General features: G+C 44.4%; 1 protein-coding gene across 2 annotated transcripts in view; it reads right to left on the bottom strand.

The window, feature by feature from the left end:
- The window catches only part of LOC140385622 (copine-3-like), a 122,900-nt gene that overhangs the window by 7,224 nt on the left and 92,288 nt on the right, over positions 1-23,388 (bottom strand). For both annotated transcript variants that reach the window (XM_072467955.1, XM_072467954.1), the window contains exons 12-15: positions 23,280-23,334; positions 23,141-23,192; positions 9,410-9,543; positions 6,080-6,316 (exon numbers count right to left, since the gene is read on the bottom strand). In XM_072467955.1, coding sequence (XP_072324056.1) covers positions 6,080-6,316; positions 9,410-9,543; positions 23,141-23,192; positions 23,280-23,334 — 478 coding nt within the window. The remainder of the gene's footprint in view (positions 1-6,079; positions 6,317-9,409; positions 9,544-23,140; positions 23,193-23,279; positions 23,335-23,388) is intronic.

Here is a 23,388-nt window from a genome sequence, read left to right as displayed (position 1 = left end):
AGTGTGTGGCAGAATTGCAAATCTACGCTGGGGTTTAATGTGGATGACAGGGGTTCAACAGAGGGGAGTCCCACATTACCTTTTTCTAGGGTGCCTTTCTCTAGGGTCCCGATGTTATTTAATTCCAAACAGGAGCTTACCTGGACAACATCGAGCCTCCCAATGATTAAGCTCCAGTAGGACAGGAATCCCATCCCTGGAAGCTGCCAGCCAATCAGAGGCTGGCAGTTCTGCAATTCCAGCAGATGGGAGGGGTGGGAGAGGATGGGGAGGGGGGGGGGGCGTTATGGGGGAATGGGAGGGGAGAGAGTGAGCGGAGAAGTAGCTTCTTAGTTCTCCACCCTACACCCACCGAATTACATAACCCCGACCCCAGTCTCTGAACTCACCCAGGGAAAAGGGGTATTGGGGACATTAATTTTCACAACCAATATGTAAAGGTTATTTTTACTGATATCACCTCAACTTCTTAGGTCGTTATGTTTAATGTGTGCCCTGTAGCTATCATCTTGTGGTCTGGTGGAAACAGTTTATTTTAACCCGACCACAACTTTTCATAATATCAACAGTCTTGATTAAGTCTCTGTGATCTATTATTCCAGTAAATGTACACCTCCACAATTTTGAGGCCACAACAACCAAGATCCAGCAATCCAACACCAATGGTAATGTAATAATAATAACAATCTTTATTAGTGTCACAAGTAGGCTTACATTAACACTGCAATGAAGTTACTGTGAAAATCACCAAGTCGCCACACTATGGCGCCTGTTCAGGTACACAGAGGGAGAATTCAGAATGTCCAATTCACCTAACAAGCGCATCTTTCGGGACTTGTGGGAGGAAACCGGAGCACCCAAGTCCTGGGTCCAATTCCCGGTTTGGGTCACTGTCTGTGCGGAGTCTGCACGTTCTCCCGTGTCTGGGTGGGTTTCCTCCGGCTGCAGATAACACCAAATTAGGAGTACTGAAATAGGAGGAGGCAGCACAAAAATTAGAGAATTCAATAAAAACTGGAGATGAACAGATCAGATTTGATATGGATGAGTGCAAGTTCTGCACATAGCAAGAATAAAAAATGCAATGTGCACTCCATCTTCAAATCGCCAAGGTTGAAAAATACCTGGAAGTTTTGTAGACTCAACCAATACAAAGCAGCAAAATAAATTAAAGACATGCATCTCTGGTGCTTTTCATGCCCGTGCCATGTTCTAAAATCACTTTACAACCAGTGAAGTACTTTTGAAGCACAACCACTATTGTAATGCAGGAAACAGTAGCCAATTTACAAATAGTAAGCTCCCACAAACAGAAATGAAATAAATGATCAGGGGGAGTGGACCGAGGTAGAGCGCTCCTTTAGAGGGTCAGTGCTGACTCAATGGGCCGAATGGCCTCTTCTGCACTTTAGGGATTCTATGATTATCTGTTTCATATTTTGGTTGAGGGATAAAGGTTGTCCAGGACAATAGGAGAACTCCCGTTTTTGTCAAAATAGTGCCGTGTGACCATTTACAATCACCCGAGAAGCCACCCATGCTTCGGTTTAACATCTCATCCAGAAAGTGGGACCTCCCCATCTCCCTCAGTCTTGAACTTCCAAATGAATGTTGCATTCTACTATCCAGACCATATTCGCCAAGAGAGGAAATGATGATCAAACTACAGTGCTCTGGCCAACCTGCAGCTTGAGTGCCATGTTACAGTGATTAGCACCGAACACAAAAAAGACAGAGATACTAATTTGTTTTCGAGGCAGTCTTGAAAAGTGCCAGGGAATGATTCCTGTTGTGAAAGATTGGAAAGACAATGCAGTTGAAGGGACATAGAAGTATAGATGGTGAGATTTATAGGAAAAAGCAAATCATTAAAAAAAATTACCTCAAATTAAACTTTAAGAGCAGGGCAAGGTTCAAACAAGTAAAAAGCAAATTTGGGACTGACATTAAGAGGTTTCCTGTTCTGTGTGAGATAAAATGAAATAGATTCTCGACATGGAGTACTGCAAATTAAATATCCTCGAACCATGGAATGATCTTGCACAAAAAAAGCTATTCAGCTCATTATGCCTGTGCTAGCCCTTTTGGAGAGCAATGCAATTAATGACAATTATTGCTGATTTTCTTTCAACTTACTTTCCATCCCTAAGTTAAATTTGTCTCCACACAAGCACTATCCATTTAATCCCATGGACTTTCATTTTGCTATTAAGACTATTGTGTGGTACTTTGCTTGTGTCCTTTCAAACATTGATATACATCAATAGCATTATCGTCATCTCGCCATTACTTCAAAGAACTCAAATCAGGTTTGTCTAATGTAATTTGCCTTCAACTAATCTAGGATAACTTTCCATACTTTTTCAAATGCCATCAATTTTAACAAAGGATTTTATTTCAAAGTTTCCCCAATATCGTGTTCCGCTGTTTAATTTATAGTTCTCAGGTTTATCCATCTCCCCTTTTTAAACAGGTGTAATATTTTCAATCCTCCACTCCTTTGACACTACTCCACATATAAAGAATATTGGAAACTTGTGTCCAAGTGCCTCTATTTAAGAAACAATTGGTGGTACCACATAGAGCCAGTTGTAAGTGGGACATAGAATAATTAAACAGGTTAAATATTAAACAGGTGTAATATTTTCCACAATATTACAAAATAAAGTTTGCATCTGTATCCGTTTTTTCTTTTCATAAACGCAGCCAGAACGGGACTTCCGGTGACGGCGGGCGGAAGGCAGCCACACACTGGAGGGCTTCCGCTCGGGAATAGAAATTTTGGGGTTTTAACGCCCGGTCCCGGGGGAATCGGAGGCTGAGAAAGCTGTAAGAAGGCACAGGGAGGAGAAATGTCCAAGTTTGGAAAATAACGGCCATGAAAAAGGGGGTTAACGAAAGTCCGCAGGTGAGTGGAAAAGTCAGCGCAGGAATTATAAGGAAAGCAGAGGCTGGGGCACCAGGGGAGGCCGCATTGCTCACAGCAGAAGAAATGACCACGGTGATGGTTGTGGAACTTGAAAAACACTTCACAAAGCACATGGAGGCGATGAAGAAGGAGATGTATTGAAAGTGCTGGTGGAGGAGGAGATTGCCCCGGTGAGCGCGGCGGTATTGAGTGCAGCGGCAGAAGTGCGGGAGCAAGGTGAGACACTGAAGGAAGTGGAAGAGGCATTATCGCAGCACAGTGATCAACTCACGTCGATGGGGAAGGAGTTGCGGAAGATGATAGTGACAAGGGTCTGCGAGCCAAAATGGAAGACCTGGAAAACAGATCCAGGTGGCAGAATCTGAGGATCGTCGGTCTGCCCGAAGGGGTGGAAGGCCCGAGGCCAACGGAGTATTTTGCCGTGATGTTGGCGAAGCTATTGGGGGACGTGGACGATCCCTCCAGATACTGTCATGATATTCAAGTGAACATCACAGCACATACATACATACATAATGATAGATAGATCAACGGACCAATTAGCATACATAACACGACAGCCAATCACAGACAAGAGCATACACAGTACAAAACAAGGAACACAACACTTCCTGGGCAGTCCAGCAGGAGACGGCTCGGGGCACAGACCTCATTGCCAGCCACTCAGACAGTCACCATGTGCTGAGTACCAGAGTTTACTATGTCAATAGTTAAATGAAATAAAACTGCATTGTACCATTCGCAACCGTGTTGGTTCGTCTGTGTCTCAGAGTATCCAACACTTCAGATATGAACTGGATCGGGCTCATCGGTCGTGGAGGCCTATACCAAAGGCGAGTGGGCAGCCAAGAGTAGTAACTGTGTGTTTCCGTAGGTACAGCGTGAAGGAGAAGGTCCTGTGCTGGGCAAAGCAGAAGAGGGTGGTGCAGTGGGCTGGAGCTGGTATACGCATATACCAAGACTTTATGGTGGAGCTGGATGGAGGTGGGCTGCCTTCAGCTGGGTGAAGAAGGCGCTGTACATCAGCAAGGTGCAGTGCGGCACAGTATATCAGCTAAGTTGAGGGTGACCTACAAATCCAAGGACTTTTATTTTGGGATGGCGGAAGCGGCGGAGGAGTTTGCGAAGACAGAAGGACTGTGGCAGAATTGAGAAATGGGACTGAGAGCGGGTCGTGTACTGATGTCGCCTCATGTAACTTTATTTTTTTCACTGCGTGTTGGTGTATGTACTAAATGAATCGACGATGTATATTTGGACAAGGGAAGAGTTGGGACTTTCTATTGCAATGATGGTTCTTTGGGGCTTGGGTGTGTACGTTGGGGTTGTGTGCTAAAGGGGATTTCTTGGTTTTCCTGGGACCAGGCAAGGGGGAAGGAGTCACGGGCAGGAGTTTTCCACGCTGGCCGGTTAAGCCGGCCAGTGAACGGGAGTGAGGTGGGGGGAGGGGCTGCGGTCATCGGAGCCTGGCAGAATAGGTTTCGGTGAGTCTAGCTGGGCTGAAATGATGGGGGAAGGAACAGAGGTTGGGGGGAGGAGTTTACAAGAGGAAGCGGAGGGGAGGAGTCGTGGAGGGGAGGAGTCGGGGAGGGGGGTGGGGTCTACAATTCATGGGTGTCATTCGCGGTACTTTTTCGGGGATTGGATGGCATTGAATATTAGGGGGGGGTGGTTGGGAGGGTGGACTCTATATATGTCAATGGTGACCATAGGCGATTCCGGATTCGTTTTTCTTTTTTCCTTTTTTTCCTCCTTGGGAGGTTTCGTTTTATTTGATGCTTATGTTGTCAGACGGGTCGTTGTTTGGGGGGTGGTGGGAGGATGGGATCGTTGTTGGTAGGGGGATTGACATTGTATTCGTTACCGTTTACTGTTTGTTGGTGGGGTGTAAATTCTGAAGAAAATGTGAAAATGGAGAATAAAAATATATATATATTTTTTTAAAAACACAGCCAGAACAATGCCAGGTGACTGACTGAAACAGACCCAGTTATTATTGGTCCATGTTCCCAATTAATCAAATAGTGTACAGGACTTGTCTTACGTCATAAAATCCCTGAGAGTTGTTGAAATACCCGAGTGCCGTATTGATTAAGATGCGTACAGTTTTAAAGGATGGCATTCTGTCTACATTAACACTGACGAGAAAGAGCGACAATAATGGTTAACATTTAAGTTAAATAATTTAGTTCCTACAAATCAGTACTACTATGACTATGGGCACGATCTTCCCAAAAGGAATAAAGTTCCCTAGCGAGCGCGTTTGGCCGTGGGTTTCATGGCACTCGCAGTGCCGAGAAACACCTGGCTATTCAACGCTACTCGTGTTGAATAAGGGGCCTAAATGGGAAATGCACGGCTGAAGCCGCTCATAGCCCCGTTTTTTACAACAGGGAGCTCTGCTTGCCAGAGCTGCCCGTTGTAGCGAGAGATCGGGACACCATTTTTAAATGCCGTCCCAATCTCCGAAACCAACAAAAAAAAAAAAAAACCCCGACCTCCCCCCAGCCCGAAAGCAACATGGGAGGATCCCCTGTTTGCTACCCTCTAACACCCAAGGTGGGCACCCCCCACCCAATCGCGGGTGCGCAAAAAATGTCAGCTTGGCACCTTGGCAGTGTCAACCTGGCACCATGGCAGTGCCCCTGCCAGCCTGGCACTGCCAGGGTACCCAGTTGGCATCAACAGTGCCATACGCCACCCTGCCCAAAGGGCATGCAGCGTGGAGCCTCCAATCCCCTTGGGGACCCCCACAAGTCTTCCCATTTGTGGAGACCAGTACCAAACGGCACTCGCCCGTGGTCCCCAAGGCGAAGGGATTCAATCCCAAAGCCTCAGGTACCTCAGGAATCTGCACATTAGGGTAAGGCTAGCTGCCTCGCTCTAATGTGTAGATTTGCCAAAAAGTGATCGTTCCCATTGTGGGTGGGATTCTCCTTGCAACGTCTCGTGAGATTGCGTTGAATCTCGCGAGGCGTTGCGAGCCGGGTGGATCCCGGGAGCGGGGACTCCCAGCTTTCACCGGCCACGTTGCATCGCAGCAAGATGCTTTACCGGCGCAGCGCGGCCAGAGGATTGCGTCCATAGTTACTACAAACATTGAAAATAGAGCTCAAATGTTAATGCCGTGATAAGCAATAAAATACTTACATTTTGGAATTTCCTAAAAGGCACAAACTGGACTATATCACGAATAGCTGCTTCACCGGTGGGTGATTTCAGAACACCGTCATCGCCATCCAGAAATTCCATGGCACTGAAATCTGCTCCACCAACACCAATAATGATGATGGACATTGGCAACTTAGAAGCATTAACAATGGCCTGTCTTGTATTATCTAAATCTGTTATCACTCCATCTGTGATGATCAGCAGGATGAAATATTGCTGTTGAAACAAAGATCTTCACAGATCAAAAAGATTTTCACAGATCAAAGATAAACGGCATAACAAAGGGTCACTTTAGTGCTGTGCTGAAATATAATTTTTTACCAAACACAGGTTAAATACATATAAATTAAATAACGATTAGATACTTTTGGAAAAAAAATCTATCACTTTGAGATGTTCTGACATCTCACAAACTCATGTCAAATTCTCTTCTTCAGTTAAGCTGGCTGAGAAGTTGCTCTTTTGATGCCACTTCCACTGAGGTTGTGCAGGATGAACACAGCACCCAAGTACCAGCAGTTGCATTATCAAAAGATGCAAAAGACAGGAGCACAGGTATTTCTTACATGCAATGTTTTGAAGGTGCAACTGACAGGAAATGCACCTATCAATACTGGCCTTTCCTTGATATTTCATGATTATTTGCCTTCCTGTAGGATTTCCGCACCTCCACTTTGATTAAAATCCAATTGTTTTTTTTAAACATCGAATTAGCATTTATCGTGTCATTTCTTGCTGGCCAAGAGAATAGCCATAATGGAATGCAGTGCCAGAGAGCTACCATATTTGTAAAACTATGTACCAGTCTATGCTTTCAAGAAATGCTGACAGAAAATGGAAAAAAAACTTCAAAATCTAAGGTTTATAAATGGGCATTAGAACTCCAGAGGAAATAGGGCAGCATGGTGGCGCAGTGGTTAGCACTGCTACCTCACGCCGCTGAGGACCCGGGTTCGATCCCAGCCCCGGGTCACTGTCCATGTGGAGTGTGCACATTCTCCCCTTGTCTGCGTGGGCCTCACTCCTACAACTCAAAAAGATGTGCAGGGTAGGTGGATTGGCCAAGCTAAATTGCCCCTCGATTGGAAAAAAAGAATTGGGTACTCTAAACTTATTTTTAAAAAGAACTCCAGAGGAAATAAAACATGAAACTTAAACTCATGTATTACATAGCCTCAGTATTCATTTTTTTAAATGCCAGAAATGGGTGACATGATAAATGTCAATGAGAAATTTGATACAATTTACCTACAATTAATAATTCACCTCAAGTTTCTGGAGGAACAACAGGTGAATTTTCCATCCTGTTCCGCCTCCATATCTTTAAATGTAAACCACTGTGTTCTTTTCCATGATTGAATTATCTCTTATCACACCATTATATTAGATAACAATTGAAATCAAACAATTTATATATTGAATTTTGTGGTCAAAGTTTTATTGTACTTTAACCATATTCAAACATGGCAATCAAATGTACACCCAGAGAATTTTGAATCATGCCGAGGAGAAAGCATGGAGTTTATGGACATATCTTATCTAAAAAGCAGGCAGAACAGAGGCTTTTGAAATTTAACCTCCCTGCGCCCCAGAGTAATTTGTTTTCCCATTGTGAGTGCTCAACAAGACTGACAAAGTGATAAAGTACTGTCAGCCTTTATGCCCAGCAGTGAAACATAGACTCACCTACAGCACAGAAAAAGGCATTCAAATGAGAAATAAAGAAAGAAAGAAAGAATATTGGAATAGAATATTAGAATGATCCAAACAAAACTGTGTAGAATACAGTAACTGATCTAATTGAGGTCTTTTACAAATTTAACAATTTTTTTTGCCCTTGTATGCTGCGGCTCTAATTACAAAATCCATTCTTCCCATTGCATGACTTTATTTACTTGTGCTCCAAACTTTAATTTTTTTTTTTATTCGTTCATGGGATGTCTCTGGCTCGGCCTGCATTTATTGCCCATCCCTAATTGCCCTTGTTCACAGGGAATTTAAGAATCAATCACCAGATCAGGCAAGGATGGCAGATCACCTTCCCTAAAGGGCTTTAGTGAACCAGATAGGTTTTTACAACAATCAACAGCGGTTTCATGGTTCGACTTTTAATTGCAGAGTTTTCATTGAATTCAAATTTCACCATTGCCATGGTGGGATTCGAATGCAGGTCCCCAGATCATTTAGATTACTAATCTAATGATATCCACCATGTCAGAACACTGTCGTTCTGCTCCTGTATATCATTTGAAACCTTACCATCCAAAAAGGTGCTTGGCCTTTCTATGTTCATATTTTTCAATATCAATCACTTTATATGTTTCCTCATTGAACTGTATTTGCCACCTATCTGCTCAACCTGTAGTGAAATCTGTCCAGCTAGTGTCCTACAATATCACAATTTGCTCGTAAAAAAATGAGATATTATTTTTTTTAAAGCTACGCTCCAAAATATGTACCTGATCAGACCATTTATTCATCTATTTTCTATTGATTTGTCTAATTGTATATCACAGAAAATGCTGCTTGATATGTTGTAGTCAATTAAAATACAGTCTTAACAAAATACCACACTTACAGCAATAATTTACACAAATATTGGGGAGGCAGTAGAGTAGCGATATTGTCACTGGTCTAGTAATTCAGAGACCCAGGGTAACGCTCTGGGGACCTGGGTTCAAGTCCCACCATGGAAGGTTGTGGAATTAGAATTTAATAAAAATCTGGAATTAAAAGTCGAATGATGAACATGAAGCGACTGTCATTAAAAAAAATCTACTTCACTAATGTCCTATAGGGAAGTAAATCTGCCATCCTTAGGCGGTCTGGCCTACAAGTGACTCCAGACCCATAATAATGTTGTTGGCTCTTAACTGCCCACTGGTATGGCCAAGCAAGTTATTCAGTTCAAGGGCAATTAGGGATGGGCAACAAATGCAGGCTCAGCCAGTGACACCCAGATCTCATGAAATGAGTTTTAAAAATGGTTCATACAAATAAAACAGATTAGGTGGAATCCTACATATTGATAACCTTTTCTTGCTCATCCAAAGTACTTATAATGATATCCATAAGGATCAGTTAGTTCCAAATGATAAAGCTAGAACTGGAAAAAAAGGTCTTTCCGCTGCAGTGTGTGACAAAACTGAACACCCACAGCCATGAAGATTCTTACTGCAGCTAGAAAATACTGGAGTGTATGATGCTGATAAAAGGAACCCACCTTAAACAGTAGCTTATCTTTCATTTTCTCCCCCAGACATTGACTGATTTTCTATTTCTAGTATTTCACGTTCTCTTCATACTCACAGAAGCTGTCTGCTGCTGTGCTGCTGTAGCTGCAAATCGTGCCATATGGTTTATTATGGGGGCGAAGTTTGTTGGTCCATATAGTCTGACTTGAGGAAGACAGTTGCGGTAGGCATCCACAATCCCTTGTACTCCTAACACACAAATTGGTAAAAGATGTTTATTGAAGACAACCTGGCATGGTTTCAATTTTAACTTGCATCTAGATATTTCACTGGTCTTCAACACTAAAAGACCACTCAAATATCTTAATGTGACTTTGGCCTCACAATATCTAGCAATGTAACATTGTACAGGTTTTAACAGAACACGAGTAACTCAAACAATTTACTAAATTGGCGCAAGTTTCTGATATTCCGTCTTCCAAAATAACATGTTTGGCAAAGTAACAAAAACTTCTGCATATTTAACAACAACATATTAACATTTATCCACTGAATTGCTTTGTGTTTTAAGACCTTCTTAAAGTTTATAGTTCAGAGCTAAAGTTCAGGATATTCCACCTCAGAATAAAAGAAGGTTTTAAACTATGTATGTGCATTTTGTGCATGTGTAAATGACAAAAAATATACAATGCATCTGTAGATTTCTGGGACTTGATGCAGAAGGGGTCTCTCCTAGTCTTGAGATTTTAAAGGGAAATTTGCTTTTTTTACCAAAAAGATTTCAAACAATCGAGAATTTAGGTGTCAGTCTTTGCTCTGTGGTGGAACTCCCAAGGCAGAGGCTTTCAAGGCCCGTAAAAACTTGAGCACAATCTCATGAGCTGACAGTTGTGCCATACTGAGGGAGTGCTCAAGAAATACTTTTTGTGTTAAACATAAGGTACATTACGGTCAGATCTTCTGGTCAGCAAGCAAAGGAGGAGCACATCCCGCTGATCCTGTTTAAAACAACATGCATGCCTTTTTACACTGAAGCCTTAGTTCCAGTGACGAGCAGTGCTGAGGTCCAGCGGCAATGCACAAGAGCAGTGAAATCATGCCCTTTTTTTCATTCTGAACTGAAGACACACCCTTAAGATCTGTCTTCAAACATTTTTTTCAACGTTCTTGGATTTTTTAGGTCCACACCCCAAAACCAACACTCCCAACACTGCTCAGCCGGCACCCTCGCCCTACCCCATGCCCTTCTCACCCCCCACCCTTATTGACATACTGCTTACCAGACCTCCTTCATTTCTCCCGCCACAGCTCACCCTGGCAATACAGCTCCCTTAATAATGCTCATCCGCTCCCTGAATGCTCATCCAAACCTCCTTACAATGCTCACCCCACTGTATCCCCAAACCCCTGCATCGGCAGTACTATCAGCAAAGGTTTATATGAAATTATTTCTGAGGTATTAGAAGTTCCAAGTTCAGACATAAGTCAGCACCCTTCAACTTACAATGTCATTGTTGTTGTGTTTGGTCCTTTGTACCTTACGAAGGAATCCACCAAACACTTCAACTTGTCCAAACCAGAATAGTTTATTGAGTCTCGTGTGGTAGGATAGCAATCTGATACAGAGCACGTTATAAGGGCAGCACGGTAGCACAAGTGAATAGCACTGAGGCTTCACAGCGCCAGGGTCCCAGGTTCGATTCCCCGCTGGGTCACTGTCTGTGCGGAGTCTGCACGTTCTCCGTATGTCTGTGTGGGTTTTCTCCCACAGTCCAAAGATGTGCACGTTAGGTGGATTGGCCATGCTAAATTGCCCTTAATGTCCAAAATTGCCCTTAGTGTTGGGTGGGGTTACTGGGTTATGGGGATAGGGTGGAGGTGTTGACCTTGGGTAGGATGCTCTTTCCAAGAGCCGGTGCAGACTCGATGGGCCGAATGGCCTCCTTCTGCACTGTAGATTCTATGATTGGGTTACGGGGTTAGGGTGGAATTGAGGGCTTAAGTGGGTCGGTGCAGACTCGATGGGCCGAATGGCCTCCTTCTGCACTGTATGATCTATGTATGTATCATGGAGTCTGCTAATTACTCCTCTGGAACTTGCACCCAGCACTGAACATTCACGTGTATGTCTTATTATCCTCTCAATCTTCTTCTGAAGATGGCTGGATGTATCTGCCCTTATAGCAGAGTCACGGGTCACATGACCTTTGTCTAAAGACCGCATGGTGTGTCTGCACCACCACCTGCTGGTTGGAGGTTGCACACCATCCATCTATGATATAGGCCATCAGCATATCACTACAATTGTGACCCCCAATAGGGCCTTGCCTTTAAAATAAAAGCAAAATAATGCGGATTCTGGAAACCTGAAATAGAAAACAGAAAGCGATGGAAAAAACTCTAGCAAGTCTGGCAACATCTGTGGGGGTGGGGAGAAAAACAGAGTTAATGTTTCAAGTCCAACATGACTTCCTCAGAACCCAGTTCATAAGAAACACATTGGGCTTGAAATGTTAATTTTATTTCTCACTCCACAGATACTGCCAGACCAGCTGAGCTTTTCCAGAACTTTCTGCTTTTATTTAAGGTCTGAACTTTCACTGTCTTTGGCATCAGAAGCTCTGGGCCAATGTGAACTTTTAAAACTAGGCAAGTTATATGGTTGAAGGAAAGGGGGCATAAAGAAAATTGGGAATAAAAACGACTGTTCTTGTGGAAGATAAATATGACAGCAGACTGGTTGTGCTGAACACTTTTTCAATTATAGTTGTGTAGTTCTACGCAATACTGTTATGTGTTACAACATTGCAATATATTGAGGCAACATCATCATTCTTGAGGAACATTGTGAACCATGTGCTTACACTCACAGAAGTAAGTGCTTGGTGACATTGTGCAACATTTTTAGAAATCATTTACAGGATGTGGGCAGCAGTGGTTAGGCCAGTATTTATTGCCCATCCCGAGTTGCTCCTCAGTAGGTGGTGGCAAGTTGCCTTCCTGAACCACTGCAGTCCTGGAGGTGTAGGTACACCCACTGTGCTGTTAGGGAGGGAGTTCCAGGATTTTGCCCCAGCGGCAGTGAAGGAACGGCGATATATTTCCAAATCAGGGCAGTGAGTGACTTGGAGGGAAACCTCCAGGTGGTGGGGTTCCCAGGTATCTGTTGCTCTTGTCCTTCTAGATGGGAGTGGTCGTGAGTTTGGAAGGTGCTGTCCAAGGAACCTTGGTGAGTTACCGCAGTGCATCTTGCAGATGGTACACACGGCTGCCACTGTTCGTCGGTGGTGGTGGAGGGTTTGAATGCTTGTGGAACAAGGAGCAATCAAGCGGGCTGCTTTGTCCTGGATGGTGCTCAGCTTCTTTTCTTTTGAATAGTTAGAACTGTTTATTACCACTGCAGATCAACTCAGACAAACACATTACACTTTTAGTTTAAGTCATTGGAATAGGTGAAAATTATCCTTTCTACTTCTTGAAACATGTGGTGCAGAGAGGCCGGAAGAAGAAAAATAAATAAGACTTTTTCTCCCCAACAGAGATTAAGTTGGCAGGTTTTTTACAGGCCTTCGATGGTGTTTTTGAACCAGTTGCAGTAGAGCAGCCCAGAATGATTGTCCTCTGGTCTTCCATTGGAGAAGAAATTACTCAATTTGCACTGAGCATTGCCCGATGGAATGAATGCGATCAAGCACAATAAGAATAAGATTGGAAATCTACGTCCTATCGTTCCATGAAACAGCAGTTTACTACTGTGCTGCTACACATGACTTATTACTAGAACTATATACATGACCACACTGAAGAGGCAGCACAAGTTTGACTGGAATGTACTGACTGAAATTGAACTGAAATCCACCTTACTGTGAGGTACAGGCCATACACTGAAAAAGCTTAGTTTGGTGTTCAGCTCGAGTGCTGTTGGAGCTGCACGCATCCAGGCACTGAAGAGCATTTCATTACACTCCTGACTTGTGCCTTGTAGATGGTGGACAGGCTTTGGGGGGGTCAGGAGGTGAGTTACTCGCCATAGGATTCCTAGCCTTCACTCTGCCTTGGTAGCCACAGTATGTATATGGCTAGTCCACTTCAGTTCTGACCAATGGTTACCCCCAGGAGGTTGATTGTCGGGGATTCGGCGATGGTAATGCCATTGAATATCAAGGGGCGATGATTAGATCCTCTCTCGTAGGAAATGGTCATTGTCTGGCACTTGTGTGATGCAAATATAACCTGCCACTTGTCAGCCCAAGCCTAGATATTGTCCAGGTCTTGCTGCATTTGGACATGGACTGCTTCATTATCTGAGGAGTCGCTAATGGTGCTGAACATTGTGCAGCCATCCGCAAACAACCCCACTTCTGACCTTATGATGGAAGGGAGGTCATTGATGAAGTAGCTGAAGAGTTGGGCCTAGGTCACAATCCTGAGGAACTCCTGCAGTAATGTCCTGAAGCGGAGATGATGGACCTCCAACCATCACAACTATCGGCCATTGTGCCACGTATGACTCCAACCAGCAGAAAGCTTCCCTCTGATTCCCATTGACTCCAGTTAGATAGGGCTCCTGGATGCCATACCCGGTCAAATGCTGCCTTGATGACGTGGGTAATCACTCACCTCACCTCTGGAATTCAGCTCTTTTGTCCAGTTTTTAACTAAGGCTGTAATGAGGTCAGGAGCTGAGTGACCCTGGGGAAACCCAAACTGAGTGTACGTAAACAGGTTATTGCTGAGCAAATGCCACTTGATAGCACTGTTGATGAGTCCTTCCATCACTTTGCCGCTGATGGAGAGTAGACTGATCGGGCTGTAATTGGCTGAGTTGCATTTGTTTTGTTTTTTTGTGTACAGGACACACCTGGGCAATTTTCCACACTGCCGTGTAGATGCCAGGAATTGCTTGGCTAGGGACGCGGCAAGTTCTGGAGCATATGTCTTCATTACTATTGCCGGACTATTGTCAGGGTCCATAGTCTTTTCAGTATCCAGTGCGTTCAGCCATTTCTTGATATCACGTGGAGTGAGTCGTACTGTCTGAAGACTGACGTCTGTGATGCTGGGGACCTCCGGAGGAGACAGAGATGGATCATCTACTCAGCACTTCTGGTTGAAGATTGTTGTGAATGCTTCAGCCTTGTCTTTCGCACATATGTGCTGGGCTCCTCTATCACTGAGGATGGGGAGATTTGTGGAGCCTCCTCCTCCAGTGAGTTGTTTAATTGTCCACCAACATTCACGGCTGGATGTGGCAGGACTGCAGAGCTTATATCTGATGTGTTCATTGGGGAATCAATTAGCTCTGTACTTGGTGCTTATGCTGTTTGTCACACAAGTAGTTCTGTGTTGTAGTTCATATTTTGGTATGCCTGATATTGCTCCTGGCATGCTCTCCTGCTCTCTTAATTGAGCCAGGGTTGATCCCCTGGCTTGGTGGTAATGGTAGAGAGGGGATATACCTGGCCATGAAGTTTCAGAGTGTGGTTGAATACAATTTTGCTGCTGCTGCTGATGGCCCACAGCCTCATGGATGCCCAGTCTCGAGTTGCTAGATCTGTTCAAAATCTATCACATTTAGCACGGGGATTGTGCCACACAACACGATGGAGGGTATCCTCAATGTGGAGATGGGACTTTGTCTACACAAGGACTGTGCGTGGTCACTTCTACCAATACAGTCATAGACAGATGCATCTGCAGCAGGCAGATTGGTGAAGATGAGGTCAAGTATATTTTCCTTCTTCTTGTTCCTTCACCACCTGCTGTAGTCCCAGTCTAGCACATGGCCAGCTCGGTCTGTGGTGGCACTACCGAGCTACTCTTGGTGATGGACACTGAAGTCCCCCCCCAGAGCATTTCTGTACCCTTGCCACCCTCCGTGCTTCCCCCAAGTAGTGTTCAACATGGAGGAGTACTGATTCATCAGCTGATGGTGGCTGGTACGTAGTAATTAGCAGGAAGTTTCCTTGCCCATGTTTAACCTGAAGCCATGCGACTTTGTGGGTCCAGAGTTGATGTTGAGGATCCCAGAGCAACTCCCTCCCGACTGTATACCACTGTGTCGCCCCGCCACCTCTGCTGGGTCTGTCTTGCCGGTGAGACAGGACATACCCGGAAATGGTGATAGTGGTGTCTGGGACATTATCTGCAAGGCATTATTCCGTGAGTATGACTATGTCAGGCTGGTGTTGAACTAGTCTTGAGACAGCTCTTCCAACTTTGGCACAAGCCCAGATGCTAGTAAGGAGGTCTTTGCAGGGTTGACAGGGCTGGGTTTGCAGTTGTCATTCCCAGTGCCTGGTTTGGTGCTGGGTGGTCCGTCCAGTTTCATTACTTTTTTGTCTTTTCATAGTGGTTGAAGACAACCTAGTGGCTTGCTAGCCCATTTCAGAGGACATTTAAGAGTCAAACACATTGCTGTAGGTCTGGGGTCACATGTAGGCCAAACCAAGTAAGGATGGCAGATTTCCTTCTCTAAAGGACTTATTTATGGTAACTACACCCTTGACACAACAGTGAAAAATGATTCCTTTTCAAAATATTTACTGAATTAAACTGGTGGAAAATCGAATCCAAGTCCAAGAAAACAAGGAATAGGTCTGTGCACTGCCATGCTTGTGTATTTACTGGGAGTGAGTGGTGAGGGACCGTTTAAAAGCAGTTCCCCCTTGTTAGTGACAAGACGCTGAGGTGCGAATCTGGTGAATCAGACGCTGAGACAGCCAGTGACGGCATGGACGCTCATGGGGGCTAATTTTCGTCACTAACTGCCGTAAATATGGGCCGCGATCTCGCCAATGCAGCCGTCGAGAAACACCCTGACAATCGCACCCAAAATGACACTTCAAAGGTTTTTCCGTTAAATTAAGCCCAAAATATCTGAATGTTTATAAGTACAGACCTCTTCACTCGCTCATTAATAACTACCACAATAAGCTCCATCCCACATACTCATACTCAAATTATGTTAAAATTATAGAGGCAAATTGCATTGGTGCTTTTTAGTCTCACCTGAAAAATGCACATCAAAAAGTAATAGTGCTTATGTTATTTTTCTTGCCTTCCAGCACTTCAATTGTTAGTACATGTATCACATCCGGCTATCCCAAAACTGGACAATTGTTAAGCTGCCATCTCCTGACTTTCCCTCCTCACCAACATCTTTAGTCTAACTGCGTGACTGGGAAATTCCTTGGAGCTGCTCTCAGTCCTACTCCACTATTAGCACAAGTGTATGGAGAACACCATTCAGATGCATAAACAGAGCTTCTGCAGCACCTCTGGTAAAGTAACACTGACTGATCTGAAAGAGCTCCAAAAAACTTCCTGGCTTATCTTACAGCATTGTCTCGCTTTCTTTCAAAACTGCCTTTTCCAATCCTTAATTGAAAAACATGCTCTTAACACTCTACATGCCCAACCCAACCCGGACTAAACCACCAAGATCCGATATCTGGCACGAACTTGGTCCCTGGGCTGCAGGCTTCGAGGCACCCTTCGTGTACAAGCAATGGAGTACGATCCTGTATTTGAATCATATACAAAGGTTCATTTCCTAGCCAAGAAAATAGGAGCACAAAAACCAAAGGAACCAAAACCATCTCAGGCAATAATTTTAATAACTCATTGAGTTCTTAGATTAAATACTTTTGGAGGTGGGAGGGGAGAAAAATTCGGTCATTGAGGAATTTTGCAGTAAAATTGGAAGGGATTTTCTCTGTTGTGTTGTGTTTGTGTTGTGTTTCTCGATGGCAGGAGATGGCCCGCTATTGGTCAGTGGCGGGATCTTCTAGTCCTACCGCTGTCAATGGGAAATCACATTGAATCCACCTCCTGCCGCCGGGAAACCCGCGGTGGGGGTTTCCCATTGGCGGGACCGAAGATTCCGCTGGCGAGAAGAACCAGAAAATCCCCCTGATTGTCATCGCAAAAAGCAACAATAAGATGCATCATCCTCCACAATTCAAAATGTATTTTTCCTCCACCCTTATACTGCGATAATTAGAAGCAAATGGTACGTAATGGGTGACTGCATAGGCTTTCTGTTACTGTACCATTGTTAAAGGCTTTCCAAAGTGTTATAAGAAAGACCAATTAGATGCTACAACAATATTAAATTAGGTGCTGGAGTTTCAGGAGTGAGATTATTTACAGGGTCAGAGCTGCAAAAAGCAGACCCTCGTTACGTGCAGATTTTCAACCCTTAATTTTATTTAAATCCAGCATTTTCCCAAAGTGTTTTCTTCAGCTGTATTCGGTTCTCACAGAATCACAAAATAATAGTGTAAAAGAGGCCCTACGGCCCATCCCGTTTGCACCGACGCATAAGGCACTGACCTGCCCACCTAATCCCACTTGCCAGCACTTGGTCCATAGCCTTTAATGTTATGGCGTGCAAAGTACTCATCCAGGTACTTTTTAAAGGATGTGATGCATCCCGCCTCTACCGTCCTACCCGGCAGTGCATTCCAGACCATCACCATCCTTAGGATAAAAAGGTTTTCTCTCAAATCCCCCCTAGACCTCCTGCCCCTCACCTTGTATCCACTCACAACTGACCATTCAAATTAGGGGAATATTTGCTCCCTATCCACACCCCTCATAATCTTGTACGCCTCTAATCAGATCACCCCTCAAGTCTTCTCTGCTCCAGAGAAAGCAACCCAAGCCTATCCATCCCAGGTAATATCCTGGTGAATCTTCTCTGCACCCTCTCCAGTGCAATTACATCCTTCTTACAATATGGCGACCAGAATTCCACACAGTACTCAAGCTGTGGCCTCACCCAAGTTCTATACAGTTTCATCATGATCTCCCTGCTTTTGTAATCTATGCCCAGATTGATAAAAGCGATTGTCCCATATGCCTTTTCACCACCCTATCAACCTGCCCTTCTGTCTTCAGAGATCTATGGACAAGGTCCCTTTGTTCTTCGGAACTTCCCAGTGTCAGACCTTTCATAGTATACTTCCTTGTCAAATTACTCCTTCCAAAGTGTATCACCATACACTTTTTAGGGTTAAATTCCATCTGCCACTTATCCGCCCAATTGACCATCCCGTCTATATCTTCCTGTAACCCAAGCCACACAACCTCACTGTTAACCACTTGGCCAATTTTTGTGACATCCACAAACTTATTGATCCTGCCCCCCACATCTACGTAATTTTTCTAAATGACAAACAAGAGGGGGTCCAGCACGGATCCCCGTGGTATGCCACTGGTCACTGGCTTCCAGAAACTTAAGCAGCTGTCTATCATCACCCTCTGTCTTCTATCGCTAAGCCAATTACGAATCCACCTTATCAAATCACCCTGTATGCCCATGTGCATTTGCCTATCACTGATCAAACCGTGCCTCGCCAAGATTCGCTCCTTTAGAATCTTCTCCAGTAGTTTCCCAACCATTGACTTGAGACTCACTGGTCTGTAATTCCCTGGCTTATCTCTTAAACCCTTCTTAAATAGTGGGACCACATTAGCTGTTCTCCAGTCCACTGGCATGTTCCCCGTGGCCAGAGAGGAATTAAAAATTTGGGTCAGAGCCCCGGCAGTCTCTGCGCTCGTCTTCCACAGCATCCTGGGACACAATTCATCCGGACCTAGAGATTTGTCCACTTTTAAGCCTGCCAATACCTTGTCACTCCCTATGACAATTTGCTCAAGAATCTCACAAACTCTTTCCCAGAGTTCCATAACTTCCTCCTCATTGTCTTGGGTGACGACAGATGTGAAATATTCGTTCAACATCCTACCAATGTCCTCTGGCTCCACCCACATATATCCCCCTTGGTCCTTAATGGGCCCTAATCTTTCCCTGGTTATCCTCATCCAATTGAAGTACTTTTAGAATAATCTTTATTAGTGTCACAAATATCTTGGAATTGTCCCTACTTTTACCAGACAGAGCTTTCTCAGATCCCCTCTTTGCTCTCCTAATTAATTTCTTAAGCTCCATCCTGCACTTTCTGTACTCCATTAATGCCTCTGCAGACTTGCTCCCCTTATACTTGTTAAAAGCCTCTTTTTTTTCCTTCTCATCGTATCCTGAATGTCTCTGGTCATCCATGGTTCTCTGGATTTGTTAAATCTTCCTATTACCCTAACCACCTGCCCAGCTTCATTCCCCAGAATTAGGTCCAGCACTGCACTATCCCAAGTCGGACCCTCTTCAAATTGAGCTAAAACGTTCTCCTGTATACATTTTATGAAGTCGACTCCATCTAAGCTCTGAACATGATGGCTATCGCATTTAATTTTCGTAAAGTTGAAATCAACTAATATAATTACTCTATTATTATTGTTACACCCCTCCGCGAAATGGGCACATACTTGCTCCTCAATTTCCCATTGACTATCTGGGGGTTTATAATAAACACCTGGCAACATAGCTGTCCCTTTTTTATTCCTAAACTCTGCCCACAAAGCTTCATTTGATGCTCCCTCCAAGATATCATCTCTCCTTACTGCAGTAACTGCCTCCTTATCTAATAATGCAATATCTCGTCCTCTTTTAAACCCCTCCCTTGTCAAACAAAACAAAGAACAAAGAAATGTACAGCACAGGAACAGGCCCTTCGGCCCTCCAAGCCCGTGCCGACCATACTGCCCGACTAAACTACAATCTTCTACACTTCCTGGGTCCGTATCCTTCTATTCCCATCCTATTCATATATTTGTCAAGATGCCCCTTAAATGTCCCTATCGTCCCTGCTTCCACTACCTCCTCCGGTAGTGAGTCCCAGGCACCCACTACCCTCTGCGTAAAAAACCTGCCTCGTACATCTACTCTAAACTTTGCCCCTCTCACCTTAAACCTATGCCCCCTAGTAATTGACCCCTCTACCCTGGGGAAAAGCCTCTGACTATCCACTCTGTCTATGCCCCTCATAATTTTGTATACCTCTATCAAGTCGCCCCTCAACCTCCTTCGTTCCAGTGAGAACAAACCGAGTTTATTCAATCGCTCCTCATAGCTTATGCCCTCCATTCCAGGCAACATTCTGGTAAATCTCTTCTGCACCCTCTCTAAAGCCTCCACATCCTTCTGGTAGTGTGGCGACCAGAATTGAACACTATACTCCAAGTGTGGCCTAACTAAGGTTCTATACAGCTGCAACATGACTTGCCAATTCTTATACTCAATGCCCCGGCCAATGAAGGCAAGCATGCCGTATGCCTTCTTGACTACCTTCTCCACCTGTGTTGCCCCTTTCAATGACCTGTGGACCTGTACTCCTAGATCTCTTTGACTTTCAATACTCTTGAGGGTTCTACCATTCACTGTATATTCCCTACCTGCATTAGCCCTTCCAAAATGCATTACCTCACATTTGTCCGGATTAAACTCCATCTGCCATCTCTCCGCCCAAGTCTTGTCTTGCCTGAAGATTCTATATCCCGGGAAGATGAGCTGCCAAATCTGTCCCTCACTTAACTAAGTCTCTGGGATAGCTATTATATCATAATTACATGTTTCAATCATCTCTCTTAACTCATCCGTTCACCATTAATACTCTTGGCATTAAAGTAGAGGCCATCCAGACTTGTTTTACTCCCTTGAAACATACTACCGTTGTATTCTCTCTGACCAGATTGCTTTTCTATGTTATACTCTGTCCCCATTCTGCTATCAGTCTGCATCCCCTCCCCCTGCCAAACTATTTTAAACTCTTCCTAACAGCACTAGCAAACCCACCAGCAAAGGTGTTAGTTCCACTTTGGTTTAGATGTAGACCATCCCGCTTGTACAGGTCCTACCTTCCCCAAAAATGGTCCCAATGGTTCAGCAATCTAAAACCCTCCCTCCTGCATCAACTCTTAACCCATGCATTCATCTGTGCTATTCTCCTATTTCTGTATTCACTAGCACGTGGCACTGGGAGTAACCCCCGAGGTCCTGCTCTTTAGTCTACTGCCTAGCTCCCTGAATTCTTGATGCAAGACCTCATCCCTTTATCTACCTATGTTATTAGTACTAACATGTACCATGACCTCTGCCTTATCACCCTCCCCCTTCAGGATGCCCTGCAGTCGTTCAATGACATCCCGGACCCTGGCACCAGGGAGGCAACACCATCCTGGAGTCTTTATCACGACCACAGAGGCACTAATTAATCAATTATGTCAAAATAAATACTTATTAAATTTAAGTTAAAATTAACTATATGGTCTCTTGCGCTAGATTTCGCCGATAAATATACATGCTAAATACATTAATCCCCTAGTTAATCACTCTAGTTTTTCAAATTTAAAACAAATTCCCAACCAGCCAATCAGGTCACAGCTTTACTATAATGTCACTTTTCAGTTTTTTTCCCCAGTCCTGATACCAACAGGCAAGTTATTTATACTTACTGCTCCGAATCTCCTCCTCCATGAGTTTACGCCAACTCCGCTCCCTGGCGCCTAGACCATTAATCCCCAAGGCAATTATTTATACTTACCGTTCTGAATCTCCTCCTCTCCGAGTTCATGCCAACTCCGCTCCCTGGCGACTAGGCCATGAACCCCCAAGGTAATTATTTATACTTACTGTTCTGAATCACCCTCCCCCCAAATTCATGCCACTCCGCTTCCTGGTGACTAGGCCATGAACCCCCAAGGTAATTATTTATACTTACTGTCCTGATCACCACCCCCCCAAATTCATGCCAACTCTGCTCCCTGTCGACTAGGTCGCTAATCCCCAAGGTAATTATTTATACTTATTGTTCCGTAGCTCCCCCTCCTCCCCGAGTTCACGCCAACTCCGCTCCCTGCCGATAGGCCGTGAATCCCCGAGGTAATTATTTATACTTGCTTTTCCGAATCTCCTCCTCCCCAAGTTCGAGCTAACTCTGCTCCCTGGCGACTAGGCCGCTAAACCCTGAGGTAATTATTCATATTTACTGTTCTGAAACTCCTCCTCCGCGAGTTTGCGCAAACTCCACTCCCTGGCGATTAGATCCAGAACCCCCAAGGTAATTATTTATACTTACTGTTCCGAAGCTTCTCATCCCTGAGTTAGTACCAACTCTGCTCCCTGGCGACTAGGCTGCTAATCCCCGAGGTAATTATTTACACTTACTGTTCTGAAACTCCTCCTCCCAGAATTCGTACCAACTCCACTCCCTGCCGATTAGATCACGAACCCCCGTTCCTCCCCGAGTTCTCGCCGACTCCACTCCCTGGCAACTAGTCCGCTAATCCCCAACTTAATTATTTATACTTACTGCTCTGGAGGTCCTCCTCCTCGAGTTCGCGCCAAGTCCGCTGCCTGCCGACGGCACTGACTTCTCCCAGAGTGCTTTTCAATACCACCCTCTCAGAAAAAGTACTTCATTAAAAATGATTTTGAAAGCAGAAATGAATGTTCTCTGCTAAACCGTTTGGAAATCCAGTTTAGTGTTTATTTCTGTGATACAAATAATGGCCGGTATTCTCCGGCCATTCACTGGCAGCGGGCTTCTCTGGTCGTGCTGGCAGCGCACCCTTGCCCATGGGTTTAGCAGCGGCGTAGGATGTTTGAACGGGAAATCCCAATGACAAGCGGCAAGAGTAAAGAAACCCGCCGCCAAATTACCGTCCTTGCTAGCAGCGGTAGTGGGCGGACTCACAGCGGAGAAGCCAGGCCAATATTCTTCCTATTAGTTCAGCAGAACCTCAGTAATATGACTGAGATCAGCAACTTGTCAATTCAGTGAAGCCCAGGTAGACAGTAAATTATAACACTATAATCTCACTGTCCAATCCATGAAATTATATATAATTGTGCTAAGATCAAAGCTGTTTCTAACTATGTATTTGCATTATCCCCAACATCCATGAGTGACCCAGTATTATACGTTTTTACACAACTTCATACCTGCACATAACATGTTGTCAGGGTTGAAGTTAATTGGAAATTCATGTGACACCTGAAGGATAAAAAGACATAGCTCAGATTTGACAACCAATGTAGTAATCACGCAAAATATTCTTTCATGCAATTGATTTATATTTACCTGCCAGTTAGGGGGTATCTGAGCACCAAACCCCAAAGCTGGGAACATCTTGTCTCTGTAAAGGAATGGGAGGCATCATTGAATCAGATATTTGGCAGGAGATCAAACA

This window comes from Scyliorhinus torazame, chromosome 11 (genome assembly GCF_047496885.1).
Source record: "Scyliorhinus torazame isolate Kashiwa2021f chromosome 11, sScyTor2.1, whole genome shotgun sequence".
In the NCBI taxonomy this organism is placed as follows: domain Eukaryota; kingdom Metazoa; phylum Chordata; class Chondrichthyes; order Carcharhiniformes; family Scyliorhinidae; genus Scyliorhinus; species Scyliorhinus torazame.
Note: the sequence above shows the minus strand (reverse complement) of the source record. Positions and strands in the feature narration are given on the sequence as shown.